We start from the raw sequence: 14,985 nt of genomic DNA, 5'->3' as shown, positions 1-14,985 counted from the left end.
TTCGAGTGTATGGCTGAAGCCACCATGGTGAAAGATTTAAAACGTGGTCTCTCAGAGCATGTTTTATAGGGCTCTGACCTGGGTCTTGCTTTGAATCCCCTCTCCCCGTCCGTGTACCAGAACTTTCACTCAAATTTAGTGGTACTTTCAACCTGGTCTAGCTGGCAGAACTGGGCATATGGATTAAAGAGAGTGTTACTCACCCTGTGCAGTAACTGAGGTTCTTTAAAATATGTGTCCCTATGGGTGCTCCACTGTAGGTGTGGCAGCACCCCCTGCACCTGGGATCAGAGATCTTCACCAACTGTGCCTGACGGACTTCACATGTGCACCTCCCCTCTCCTGTGCTGTGTGTGGGATGTGTATATAACACTATATGGTCTGACTGCCCCAGTTCGTTCTCTGCCGCAGAGCTTTTTTTTTTTTTGCCTTTAAAACAGAGGGGAGGAGGGTGGGGAGTGGAGCACACATGGGGGGGCACATCTTGATGAACCTTAGTTACTGCACAGAGTGCGTAACTTTATCTTCTTTGAGTGGTGTCCCTGTGGGTGCTCCACTGTAGGTGACTATAAAGCAGTGCTCCTTTTTGGAAGGCTGGGATTTGGATCAACATGTATTGCTGATGATCTGATAGCATGTCCAAGGAGAATGTGCATAATAGTGCAGTGCCAGGCGAACGTGTCTGTCGATGCCCATGTGACAGCCTTACAAATGTCATCAATGGGGACATTATTAAGAAAGGCAGTTGAGGTAGATAATGATCATGTGGAATGTGTTCTGACTGAGGTAGAACATTGTCTATCATGGAGTTCGTAAGATAAACATATACACTGTGACATCCATTTAGAGAGGCATTGTTTAGATATAGTATTGCTTCTGGATCTTTTGGTGGTAGAGAGGAATACTCATGGCAATTTCCAGAAGGGTTTGGTTCTGTTCAAGTAGAAGGCTAAAGCACACCTCACGTCAAGGGTGTGTAGAGCAGCCTCCTGTTGATTACTGTGAGGCTTCGGAAAGAAGCAAGGGAAGTGTATTGTTTGATTGAGATGAAAAGATGTTTGGACCTTAGGGAGGAATCTTGGGTGTGGGTGTAGTAACTTTGCCTTTATAAAGCACTTTGTATGGTGGATATGCCGGGAACGCCATGATTTTGCCAACTCATCTAGCAGAGGTGATGGTGACAAGAAAGGCTGTTTCATTGATAGGTAGATGTAAAAACAGGTTGCTATTGGTTCAAAGGGGGCCTTGTCAGAGAATGTAGGACTAGGCTGGGGTCCCAGGCATGGGTCAGGTCTTGTATGTGGGGATAGAGATTTTGAATACCCCTCAAAAAACGCTTTGTGAATGGGTGCGTGAAGACAGAGTGGCAGTCAATGGGTGAGTGAAAAGTAGTCATTGTCACCAAGTGTACTCTAATAGAGAGCTATTGGCCAATCTTGACTTTTGAGGTGTAGAATGTAGCCAAGAATAAGTGGCAACATAGTGTGTCTGTATCAACCTGGTGTGAGGTGCATCAGCAGTGAAATCTAGTCCATTTGTGAATGTAAGTGCCTTTGGTCATGTCACATCTGTTATTCAAAAGTATCTTTTTGACTTTGTCTGAGCAGGTAATTTCCAGGCCCCAGTACCATGAAGGAGCCAAGCTTTGAGGTGAAACATCTGTGGACTAGGATGGAGAATGCATCCTGTGTCCTGTGAGTGGAGCCATGGTGTTAGGTGGAGAGAGATCAGTCAGCATACTATCATGCGTAGAAGATAAGTATACCAGACATGTTGTGGCCATATTGGAGCTATTCATATGACATGACCTCAGTCATCCTGTATTTTGTGAAGTACTCAGACTAGAAGGGGAAAGGCATAAAGGAGTGGTGTGTCCCAGCGATCTGCATCCCAGTCCTACTCTGGAGCAGAATTGAGGGCAACGGGAATTGTGTTGAGTGGCAAAGAGATCTATGGTGGGAAGGCCCCATCGCTTGAATATATGTTGAAGTGCTTGCATATCCAGCTCCCACTTATGATTGAGTGAGAATGTCCTGCTCAGTGCATCTGAAGTGGTGTTCTGGTATCCCAGGAGGTATGCAGCTGACATGGAGATGTTGTTTTCGATACACCAGTTCCACAGTTTGATTGCCTCCAAGCATAAAGCGTGGGACCTTGCTCTGGCCTGCCTGTTGATGTAATACATGCAGGTAAGATTGTGAGTCATCACTCTTATGGTATGATGGTTGAGAAGAGGTAGGAAATGTCAGCAGGCATTGCAGACCGCTTGTAGCTCTAGGAGGTTGATGTGTAAGGTGGATTCAATGGACAACTCTGCACTGCACCTTCACTGTGGCTTTGATGCATGACCCTGCACTCTGTGTTTGTGTAGATGTGCTCCCCAACTGATCCTGATGGCTGCAGGAAAGGATCTCTAACACAGATGTTGCTGGGCTGTGTCCACCACATCAGTGAGTCCTTGATTCATCTCAGCATGGATAAAAGTTTGAGAATACTGTTTCTGTGGGGCGAGGTATATGGTACAGATCCATGCTTGAAGACATTGCATGTGTTCTGCCTTGTGGCCTAGAAGCTTGTGCAGAGATCTGGGGGCAGACTCGTGGCGGATACCAGATCTGTGATAGCTGAGAATCTGTAAGGTGGTACGAAGGTCCTGGCTTGTATGGTATCCAACTGTGCATCGATGAATTCCAGCTGTTGCACTGGCATTAGAGTGGACTTTTCTAGGTTCACGAGGAGGCCTAGCTTTGTGAACAGGTCCATTGTTACGTGGACAGCTTGGAGAGCATTGATTTCAGATGGGGGCTTGAGGAAACAGTTGTCCAAGTATGGAAAAATGATGATATCTTGTTTCCTTAGGTAGGCCATGACTACTGTGAAGACCTTGGAGAACACCCAAGGTGCCATGGATAGTCCAAGGGTAGTACTTTTTAATGGTAGTGGTTGGTGCACACAACAAACTGGAGAAATAGTCCATGGGCAGAATGTATGGTGTGATAAGGTTCTTCCTCTACCTTGGTGGGTCCCATGCTTATTGGTGGATTTTTCTAGCCTTAGAGATTCACGATAGCCCTCAGTTTGGCCACTTTTGTGGCTCAAATCTGCTGATCACTCAGATAACCTCATCACTGACCAGTATGGGGAAAAAGAGTAAGACCAATCCCCACAGTTTCTGCTGATCCACCATGTGGGTTGGGCAACAGCCTAGAGAGCTTCCCCTCTGGTGGAACCTCCTGTGTTGGATTAGGAGTTGGGAGGTTTGAGGGGAACCCTGGCCCACCCTCTATTCCGGGTTCCAGCCCAGGGCCCTGTGGACTGCAACTATCTATAGTGCCTTCTGGAACAGCTGCATGACAGCCACAGTTCCCTGAGCTACTTCCCCATGGCCTCCTCCCAACACCTTCTTTGTCCTCAACACAGGACCTTCCTCCTGATGTCTGTTAATGCTTGTATTCCTCAGTCCTCCAGCAGCATGTCCTCTCACTCCCAGCTCCTTAACTAACTGAAGTGAGAGCCTTTTTAAACCAGGTATCCTGATTAACCTTAATTAATTCTAGCAGCTTCCAATTGGTTACAGGTTTCCTAATTAGCCTGCCTGCCTTAATTAGTTCTAGAAAGTTCCTGAGTGTTCTGGAATAGTCCCTGTTATCTTACCCAGGGAAAAGAGACCTTCTTAACCTGGAACTAATGTATCTACCTTCAACCACTCTCTTGTAGCCATCTGGCCTGACCCTGTCACAATGGAAATATGAAAGTATGCATCTTGATGGTTGAGGGCCGAGAACCAGTCCCCCTGTTGCAGTGCTGGGATAATAGTGGAGAGGGTAACCATCTTGAAATGTTGCAGCTCAATGAATTTATTTAGTTTGTGAAGGTCTAGGATGGAACGCTAGCTGCTGGACTTTTTCTGAATCAGAAAATAGTGAGAGTAGAAACCCTGTCCTCTTTGCTGCGGAGGGACCTATTCCATGGCTCCCAGTTGCAGAAGCTGACTTATTTCTCCTTGTAGAATGGACTTATGAAAGGGGTCCCTGAAAAGGAATGCAAAAGGGAGGGATAGATAGGAAGGAAATGGAGTATCTTCCCTTCACCAACTCACTTGTCTGAGGTGATGAGACTCCAAGTTGGGAAAAACGGAGTTAGCTGCCAAACTGTTGGAACGTTAGAGATGCTAGGGATGATGGGAACAAGGAAGGACTTCTCTGGGCCTCGACCTCACCTTCAAATTTGTTGTTGCCGATAGCTCCTTGTTTACATTTAGTCGGAGGCCTTTGTCTATGGCGTTGGGTGTTGTAGTGCTGTTGAGGAGTGTATTGTTGAGTTTGGGATCATGGGGTGAGCTGCTACTTCCCTGAGCATCTCTGCTGCTGGTGTGTATATCCTGAGAGCATGAAGTGTAGCTTGGGAGTCTTTAAGGGAGTGCAGAGAGTTATCTGTCTGCTCCTAGAATAGTTTCTGGCCTTCAAATGGTAAGTACTCTACTGTGGTTTCTACCTTAGGCAAGCCTGAGAGGTGGAGCCAGGATGAGCACCTCATGACCACAGCAGTCACGATGGATTGAGTAGTGATGTCTTCAGAGTCTAACAAGGCTTGTAGGGCTGTATGGGCTAGGAGTTGTCCCTCCGATATCAAGGACTGGAGTTGCTTCTTTTTGGTCTCTGGTAGATCATGGCAAAGTTTCTTCAATTTGGAGTAGTTCAGATGATTATACTTGGCCATGAGAGCTTCATAATTTGAAATCCTAAACTGTAGTGTGGCTGAAGAGTATGACTTGCATCCAAATAGGTTGAGGCATTTCCAATCTCTGTCTGGATGGCTAGATCGAGATTGGTACCTATGCCCCTCTCTTGCACAGCATTCTTTGCTGGAAAATAATATTTTCTGTTGGCGCATTTTCAGGTCAGAGGAATGGAAGCTGGGGTCTGCCACAGAACCTTTGCAGGTTTGAGAAGAGCCTCACTGATCAGTAGTGCGATCTTTGAGGAAGATGATATGCGGAGGATTTCCAGCAGTTTATGCTGCTGGTCTTTGACTTCTTCCAATGGCATCTGTAGGGAGTCTGCAATCCAATGGAATAGATCTTGAGAGTGTTTGAAGTCAACAGCAGATGTAGGGGGTGCGGGCATAATTGCCTTGTCAGGCGAAGAGGAAAAATATAAAGTTGGGGGAGCTTTCTCTTCCTCCTCAGTTGGTACTGGGGGCAGTTCGACTTCCTGAGGGTGAGAGACCGATGGAGAAGGGAGAGGTGTAGGTCTCTGGCTTTGCTTTCGGGACGGATCCTGAATTGTGTCCTGTACATGGCCCAAGGGTCCCACTGTGGCCAGTTTGGTGGGAATGGCACATGTGGCTGCATCCATTGTGGTCTCTGCCAAGATTGGGGGCCAGAGGTAGTCTGCATATAGTGAGGATAAGCTGGTGCAATTTGTCCAGTAGTCAAGGGAACAATGCGGCCCTTATCCTCCTCTTCTTCCTCCTCCTCACTGGGGAAGGGAGATGCCATCTTCAGCAGAGAGAGAGAGGAATGTTGTGAGTCTGGATAGGTAGGTAGAAGTGCGGGGACCTCCCATTGAAGAAGCAGAGACTCAGGAGTGTCAGATACCAGCAGGTCTTTAGGGTATCTAAAGTCTTGTAGAAGGGGAAGGAGCATCATTGGTGCTGTTGTAATACACAGTGCCGAAGAGAGGATTTATGTCCCTGGAATTTCAGAAGATGGTGCCAAAGACTTGGCCATACCAAAGACTTGGCTGGTGCTGAAGATTTTGGTGTCGATGAGTTCGTCATCGCTGGTGACTTGGTTGATGCCGATGATTTTGATGGTGCTGAGGTCTTACTCTGTGTCAATGGCTTCATAGGTGCCAGAAATGGTGTTGGTGCCATAGCTCCTGCAAGTGGACTGTCTTGGTGGCCAGAGCTGGGGAATGGTGCGCAGAGTTGAAGGTCTGCCCAGATAGGCTCTTTAGACCATTTCTTTGAGCCAGTATACTCAAATGAGCCCTGGAGCTATGTCCCCTGTTGGATGAGGTTGAAGCCACTGACCTAGTCAGCGATGTTCTGATGGGCTGCACCACAGTGGGACCCTTGTCATCCACATGATCACAAAATGGCTTTCTCTTCACAGAGCATGGCAGACGACTTGGAATCTTTGGGGAAAAATCTAGGCCAGGGTCCGATGCTGGAGAAGTTTCAATCTAATGTCCCTGTCATTTCTGGCTCTGGGTTTCAGGCTGAGACAGTGGGAACACTTTTGTGGGATCTGTGCCTCTCCCAGACACACTGCAGGTGGCCATCTGTTATTGAGAATGTAGCCCCGCATGAAACACACCTCTTAAACCCAGGAGAGCCAGACATAAGGGTGAAGGGAAAAGGTTTCGCAGATGGGAAGGACAAGAAGTGGGAAAAATGGAAACCTAAGCTATGAGACCTGCAAAGATAAAGTTAAAACAAAAACTTTGTTTTTTTTTAAATAGGAGAAAGAAGAAGAAAAGGGAAAAAAGGTCTATGGGGGAATAGGAGAAACAGGCTTTGCTAGTGGATTCCGTCCCAGACCAAAGGCAGCAGAGAAGGAATTGCAGTCAGACCACACAATGCTATATGTACACATACAGAGTGCAACACGAGAGAGGGGAGGTGCGCATGCGAGGTCCGACTGGCACTGCTGGTGAAGATCTTCAATTCCAGGCAGGGGGTGTTGCCAACCTCCAGTGGAGCACTCATTTAGACATCACTTGAAGAAGAGTGGATTATTTGCAGTGAAGATGAAGACTAAATCTAGTGCTGCTAGTACTCCAATCCCTTCCACAATTGCTCCCATGAACTCAGAAAGACAAGTTCTCCCACAATTCATGGGGAAAGAACTATAGAGTGACTTACTGCATCACAAAGAACCATTATGCCCCCAGAAATCCTAGTGCTACTCATGGGAGAGTCACAGGACCAGGGAAGAGACAGAGTGGGTTCCACAAAACTCATATTCAGCTGCCACCTAACTCTGTAGGTGCTTAAACTCAGTGCTTAAGTTTCTGCAATAAAAGTTCCCAAAGTGACTATGTTGCTACTTCCAGGCATCTAGTCCTAGGCATACCACCCCTCAGATGAGTGTGCTACCTCTTGGGCAATGGGATATTCTGATATGGGACTCCTCCAGTTTTTCCTGTTGAAGTTGTTCCACTTTTTAAACAACTGAGTGATTATTAATTGGACCAGAGAAAGAGTTAAAATAACTCTATAGCCCAGTGGTTAGGGCACTCACCTGAGAGGTAGCAGATCCCTGTTCGAAGCCCTTTGCTTCATTAGGCAGAAGGGGGACTTGACCCAGGGAGTTCTTACATCCTGTGTGAGTACCCTAGCCACTGGGGTAAAGGTTATAAAGGAAGTCCTCCACCTCCCGAGTTTCATGAAGTTAGGCAACCTCTGAGCATACCTACCAGATCAGGCCTACATGACTCAGGCAGTGGGACACCTATCTTTCCCCAGTTCATGGATCACTAGCAGCAATAGGCATCTCCCTGCTGCCCAGACTCAGGGCATGTCTACACTTACTTCTGGAGTGATTGATCCAACAGGGGTCGATTCATCACGTCTATTGAAGAAGCAATGAATCAACCACCCAGTGCTCTCCTGTCGACTCCAGTACTCCACTGGAGTGAGAAGCGTAGGCAGAGTCGATGGGGAAGTGTCAGCAGTCAACTTACCACAGTGAAGTAGTACTTAGTAGATTTAAGTACGTCAACTTCAGCTACGTTACTCAGTGTAGACCGAGCCTTAGGCACCTACATCCCAGAGTGGGGAAGGGTGTAGGATACTCCCTTCTCACCAGCATCTCCCAGGGGCAAGCTTAGGTGGCAATGAGCTTGTGTGCTGGTTTTGTAGATTGCAGTGTTCCTGTGATTTTTCTAGGTGTCTACTATTTTTTTGCCTCCAGGCCACCATAACTTGAGTAGGTCTTCGCAATGTGGCTGCTTGCACCCAGGCGTTGATCACCTGGGCTACTGTGCAGCAAAGACATATTCTAATTCTCAGTGTCTCTGTTTTTGGGTGTTCAAAATTGAAGGGCTTGATTTTCAGAGGCAGTCAGAACCCAAAATTCCAGCGAAAGTCAATGGGAGCTTTGCATGCTCAGGCCCTTTGAAAATCAGGCTCAAACTATTTCAAGTCAGATATGAAGAAGCTGACACCAAGAACTGTGGCCATTTTTGAAAATGTTAGTTTGATTATCTATAGTCACATTCTGATGGGCTACTTGAGCCTTTATGTTACACCTGTGCACCAACTCCCAGTAGTCCGTGAATAGAATTTCATCATTGACCCCCACACAATGTTAAATTGTGTAGGACAGTTAATGGAGTGGAGAGATGAAACATCCTCTGAGGATTGGGGGAGGGAGGGAGAGATAGTAAAGAGATACAGTTAGGAGTGCATTGGGAGTGAGTGAAAAAAAGGGACAGTTGGTTCTGTCCTGCCTATGGAACTCTGCATTATGAGGGACTGTGCCCTCACACAGCTTGCGGGGGTAGGGGAGGTATGATGGCAGAGAGCAGCTAGGACAATATTCTCACTCCTCTCCCCATTCAACTGCAACCCTCAGGATTACTTTCACAAGCAGTGCCATATGTGAGTGAAGTACTCCAGGCTTTTGAAGGGCCAACAGACTCCACAGAGAGATGATCTCTTCTGCCCAGCCTGTTACTCCCAGTAATATCTGAGACAGCAGTTAATTCAATTCAGCAGGTACTCCCTGTTTGTGAGGTTTCTTAGTAGAGTTGAGATTAACCTGTCATTGCTGCATCTGCTCTTAGGTCTTCTGAAAGAGGATGTGCTAATGGACCTGGCATACAGAGAAAAGTAGTCATGTGTAGAATAGAACAGTACTGTAGAACTCAGGTGGAAAGACCCTCTGCAATACCAGTGTTTCTTGTCCTTTCTGGTGTAGGCTGCATAAGTACAGCTGGAGTGAAGGCTTGTTTTGAGGTAATGTATTTGAACCACACCCGCAATATCTGGGTGCATTTTTGTATGTGGATGAGAGATATTGGAAATATTATAGACACTAAATATTCACCAATGGCAGAACTATCTTTACTTTATTTTAAGTAGCCCGTATGCAGCTTGACAGAACTTAAAGAAAGTGGCGCTGTGGTTAAGGCAGTTAACTAGACCTCAGGAAATCTGAAGTCAATTCCTAGCTCTATCATGGGCTTCTTGTGTGACCTCATCTGTAAAATGGAAATAAAAATACTTACAGATCTCACAGGGGACCCCAGGATAAATTCATTAAATGACTAACACAGACAGATACTGAAGTGATGTGACTATACACATCATCCAGAAAGAAAATTAAGGAACAAGTAAACCTCATGCATAATAAAGAGAAATGCTGTATTGAGAGTTCCTTGGCTAACAGCCATACAGTTCCCCATTGTAATGGAAGTTGCAAAGCTAAAAGTACACTTTAAATTGTAAGGTAGTACATAACTGAAACTATATTCCTGAGTCTAGAACCAATTAGAACCTGCCTACATGACCACTAGACTAGGAAAAAGATGCTTTTAAAAACTGAGTTAGCTAATATGAATGCTATCTATAAATATATCAGAGGGAGGGACAGGAATTATTTAAGCTCAGTACCAGTGTGGGCACAAGAACAAATGGATATAAACTGGCCATCAGGAAGTTTAGACTTGAAATTAGACAAAGGTTTCTAACCGTCAGAGGAGTGAAGTTCTGGAACAGCCTTCCAGGGGGAGCAGTGGGGGCAAAAGACATATCTGGCTTCAAGACCAAGCTTGATAAGTTTATGGAGGGGATGGTATGAAGGGATAGTCAAAGATCAATTAATTGCCAAAATTAGGCTATTAGCAGTAAATATGCCCAATGGCCTGTGATGAGATGTTAGATGGGGTGGGATCTGAGTTACTACAGAGAATTCTTTCCTGGATATCTGGCTGCTGAGTTTTGCCCACATGCTCAGGGTTTAGCTGAACACCATATTTGGGGTTGGAAGATTGGCAGAGACCCTGGGGTTTTTTTCGCCTTTCTCTGCAGTGTGGGGCATGGGTCACTTGCTGGAGGATTCTCAGCACCTTGAAGTCTTTAAATCATGATTTGAGGACCTTAATAGCTTAGACATAGGTTAGGGGTTTATTAGAGGAGTGGGTGGGTAAGAGTCTGTGGCCTGTGTTGTGCAGGAGGTCAGAATAGACAATTATAAAGGTCCCTTCTGATCTTGAAATCTATGACTCTAATATATCACTTCATGTAGGTACAATTTAACTGCTTTCAAATTGTGTTCATTCACTGTGTTTATCCCAAATTCTCCATCAATGGAATATCTGGATTGGAAAACTGGTCGAGGTAAGGTTAAGGTTAGCAAGAACACATTAACTTAACCTTTATCATGTGCTAGTCTTGACATGCCCCACCTTATCTCACAATGAGCTAACACAATTGTAACTGCATCTATGCTATGTGTTAAGGCTGCTTTCAAACCTGAATGTTAAAAAGTCAATTTTTTTAGTTTATTCCTCATATAGACAGGTCTTCAGGATTTGTTTAACTTGAGTTAATAACTGACTGCCAATTAATTTAAGTTAGCTAATGCAATAGTAAATGCTAGTTTCAACACTCCACTCGAACAAACTTTATTGATGGAGTGTCATGACCAGCATTTCTCTTTAACTCAGGTAGCTGAGAAAACCACCATCATGAAAACAAGAGCAAAGTTTGCAATATAAAAGGAAGAAATACAAGACTATTTTTAAGAGAGAAAAAGAAAAAACTTTAGTTAAAATATTTTACAATAAAATAATTATGATTATAAATCTCTTTAGTTAAATATGTACACGTTACATGGTATTTTAAAAAAGAATGGAACTGGTTAAAGTTTTCAAGCAAATCTAATGCACAAATCCACCATCTTGTCAGCTTTAGATTGTAATGTCAGTTTAACATTCATAAATGGCTGTGTCAGACTAATGGCATGGTTTTGTGCAAAACAAACAAAATTAAGATTTTTTTTGCAAAATCCTTCAATTCCCATGGTAAATTGCTAAAAAAGATAGTACATACAACACACATTGTGATTGTATACAGAGGTTAGAATGACCAGCACTAATATAACCCCCATATCTACAAAATAATTAACTCCTTGGGTAGCTTTAGTTTTTGTAAACTACAAATTCTTAGTCCTAGCAAATTGTGCTTTTAGGCAGCCACATGGCCAATAAGGTAGATGTTGTCATAAAGGTGCCCTACAAAATCTTCACTAATGTTCTGAGCAGCACGTCGTGTGTTTCGGATAAATTCTCTCTTTGACATTTTGTTCTTCACATGAGGGCTGGTAAGATCAATGGAAAGCAGAATCAAAGAGTAGCATAGTACATAAACTGCATCTAAAGAAAAGAGAACATTATGAAGTTATTGTTTAGAGAACCATAAGTATGGATGGCACTTTACAGGCAATTAAAATGACCAGTCCCTGCTCAAGGTTCTTACAATCTTAATGGCTTCCTTGAATAAATATGCACATGAGTAACTTTACTCACGAGTAGCTCATTGAAAACAATTTATTATTATTAAAAAGTTATAATGATAACGCAGTGCTAAATAAACACCAATGAATGTATTCATATTTATATAGTAATCCAAAGTGTGCAAAATTCTTTACAGACATGAAGCTAGACAGATCCTTGCCCTGAAGAGATTTCACATTAAGGCCCCGATCCTGCAAATGCTATGCACATTCTTAACACTAAGGCCTTGTCTACACGAGCGTTTAAACCGATTTTAGCAGCGTTAAACCGATTTAACGCTGTACCCGTCCACACGAGGCCCTTTATATCGATATAAAGGGCTCTTTAAATCTGTTTCTGTACTCCTCCCCAATGAGTAGCGCTAAAATCGGTATTACCAGATTAGGGTTAGTGTGGCCACAAATCGATGGTATTGGCCTCCGGGCGGTATCCCCACAGTGCACCATTGTGACCGCTCTGGACAACAATCTGAACTCGGATGCAGTGGCAGGTAGACAGGAAAAGACCTGCGAACTTTTGAATTTCATTTCCTGTTTGTCCAGCATGGAGCTCTGATCAGCACGGGTGGTGATGCAGTCCCAAATCCAAAAAGAGCTCCAGCATGGACTGTACGGGAGATACTGGATCTGATCGCTGTGTGGGGAGACAAATCTGTTCTATCAGAGCTCCGTTACAGAAGACGAAATGCCAAAGCATTTGAAAAAAATCTCCAGTCTATGATACAGAGTCCACAGCACAGTGCTGCGTGACATGCGTAATGGAAAGCCAAAGAATCAAATGGACGCTCATGGAGGGAGGGAGGGGGTACCGTGGACTCAGCTATCCCACAGTCCCTGCAGTCTCCGAAATCATTGCATTCTGGCTGAGCTCCCAATGCCTATAGGGTCAAACACATTGTCCAGGGTGGTTCAGGGTATATCTCATCAATTTACCACCCTTCCCCCCTACCGTGATGGGAAAGGGGGAAAAATCGTTTCTTGACTTTTTTATATGTCACCCTATGTATACTGCATGCTGCTGGTAGACATGGTGCTGCAGCAGTAAACAGTAGCATCCTCTTTCCTCCCCTCCCCGGTGGCAGACGGTACAGTGCAGTAGGACTGATAGCCGTCCTGGTCATGAGCCCGTGAGTGGTCCTGGCTGGCCTCAGGTGAGGCCGGCCGGGGGCACCTGGGTAAAAATAGGAATGATTCCCAGTCATTCCCAGTAGATGGTACAGAACGGCTGGTAACCGTCCTCTTCATAGCAACTGGGGGCTGAGCTCCATCAGCCCCCTCCCTTTCATGTGTAAAGAAAAGATTCTGTCCTGCCTGGACTATCCTAGCAGCTGGAGGCTGCCTCCCCCTCATTTTATCTCAGTAACAAGTCAGTGTTTCTTATGCCTGCATTCTTTATTACTTCATCACACAAATGGGGGGGACACTGCCACGGTAGCCCAGGAAGGTTTGGGGAGGAGGGAAGCAACGGGTGGGATTGTTGCAGGAACACCCCCTAGAATAGCATGCAGCTCATCATTTCTGCAGGATCTGACACGGAGCGGCTGTGCTCTCTGATACACTGGTTCTCTAGTACACTTGCCCCATATTCTAGGCAGGATTGACTCTATTTTTAGATACCATAAAGGAGGGATTGACTCGGGGAGTCATTCCCATTTTGTCTTTGCGCCCCCGGCCGACCTCAGCCAGGGGCACCCATGACAGCAGCAGATGGCACAGAACGACAGATAACCGTCATCTCATTGCCAATTTACAATGGCACAGCAGACTGATAACCATATCTGCTGTCATCCAAAGGCAAATGAATGCTGCTGTGTAGCACTGCAGTATCGCCTCTGTCAGCGGCATCCAGTACACATACGGTGACAATAAAAAAAAGCTGAATGGGCTCCATGGTTGCCATGCTACGGCGTCTGCCAGGGCAATCCAGGGAAAAAGGGCGCAAAATGATTGTCTGCCGTTGCTTTCCCGGAGGAAGGAATGACTGACGACATTTACCCAGAACCACCCGCGACAATGATTTTTGCCCCATCAGGCAACCCAGAATTCCAAGGGGCGGGGAAGACTGCAAGAATTATGGGATAGCTACGGACCATGGACGCACACCACCGAATTAATGTGCTTAGTGTGGCCACGTGCATTCGACTTTATACAATCTGTTTTACAAAACTGGTTTATGTAAAATCGGAATAATCCCATAGTGTAGACGTACCCTAAGTATGTGAGCAGTCTCACCGGGTAAAATCCTGGCCCAACTGAAGTCAATGGTAAAATACTCATTGACTTCAATGAGGCCAGGAATTCACCCTATTTGCTTCAGTGGGATTATCACAGAGTGTAAAGTTAAGCTATGTGCAAGTCTTTACAGGATCAGAACCTCTAGGGAAGACAAGGGTGAAGGGAAAAGATCCAACACAACAATTTTCTAAAATCACTTTTTGTACATGGAAGTTGTTTGTCTGTCTGGTATGTACAAGAAGAAAATCATTAAGTCAAAAAGTTTTTTTTTTGGTTTGTTTTTTTAATTATGATTGTCTGTACTACTGTAGCTCCTGACAGAGAGGAGTTTCTATGTTTATTGTGTACAATATGCGCAGACCTGACCCTCTCCCAAGACTAATCTTTCTACTTTTAGAAAAATTTAATTAGACCCTGATTTAAACCCACTATGAAAAGTAACATTTTCCAAAGTATATGTAGATAAATATAGACTGATTCACTGCATAGAAGTCCTCTCTTCTTACCAGGGCTAAGGCCAAGTTCTCTCATCAAATCAGGATTACAAGCACAGAATCTGTGTGAGAACTTTGTTATAAGAGTCTCAAGATACTCCCCACGCTCCTCAGGGGCATGAATGTGTTTGAAAAACTCTCTCAGTGCATTTGGCAAGAACTGATTTCTGAAGTTGTGCAGTGTCACAAGGTCATCCAAAACATCTCTCCTGGTTGAAAAAAAAAAGAGAAATTTATTTTCTACTGTTTAAACATGAAACAAGATTTCAGAAATTAAAATGAAGATTTCTTAAAGAGTCTGAATTATAGGTATTTTCTGTCATAAGAAAATGAAGAAAAAAATCCAACAATGATAAAACAAGAATAGGAAACACGTTCCTCAGACTGCTACCACAGTAGTGTACAGTTCAGCCTAATACTTTAGAGAAATTATAATAAAGCAATATTCTGAATTTGCACACATGGAGTACAGAAGAAATTGAGGCTGCAACAATACCTGACAAAGCTAAGGAAACCACAGTAAAAGGAATAAATATACAATATGCCTTTCAGGGCCTATGTACATTAACAAGCAGTTAAGGCAGCATTCTGTTAAAACTAGGCTCAACTAAGGTGACATTCAGTCATGGTGCATAGGCCCTCCACAACACTTAGTTTCCATGGGAGTGCATGCTCCATCTATCCTCTGAATATCAAAAGGGCTTGGCATGCAAAGGAAATCTGGAAGCA

General features: G+C 44.5%; 1 protein-coding gene across 4 annotated transcripts in view; it reads right to left on the bottom strand.

Moving 5' to 3' along the window:
* Positions 1-10,731: 10,731 nt before the first annotated feature.
* Positions 10,732-14,985, bottom strand: part of FBXO8 (F-box protein 8) — a 30,138-nt gene continuing 25,884 nt past the window's right edge. The window contains exons 6-7 of one of the 4 annotated variants that reach the window (XM_030563182.1): positions 14,269-14,465; positions 10,732-11,387 (exon numbers count right to left, since the gene is read on the bottom strand). In XM_030563182.1, coding sequence (XP_030419042.1) covers positions 11,200-11,387; positions 14,269-14,465 — 385 coding nt within the window. In that variant the 3' untranslated portion in view covers positions 10,732-11,199. The remainder of the gene's footprint in view (positions 11,388-14,268; positions 14,466-14,985) is intronic. The other 3 variants (XM_030563185.1, XM_030563183.1, XM_030563184.1) reach the window with 3 other exon arrangements.

This window comes from Gopherus evgoodei, chromosome 5 (genome assembly GCF_007399415.2).
Source record: "Gopherus evgoodei ecotype Sinaloan lineage chromosome 5, rGopEvg1_v1.p, whole genome shotgun sequence".
Lineage (NCBI taxonomy): Eukaryota > Metazoa > Chordata > Testudines > Testudinidae > Gopherus > Gopherus evgoodei.
This window is presented reverse-complemented; position numbering and strand designations above follow the sequence as displayed.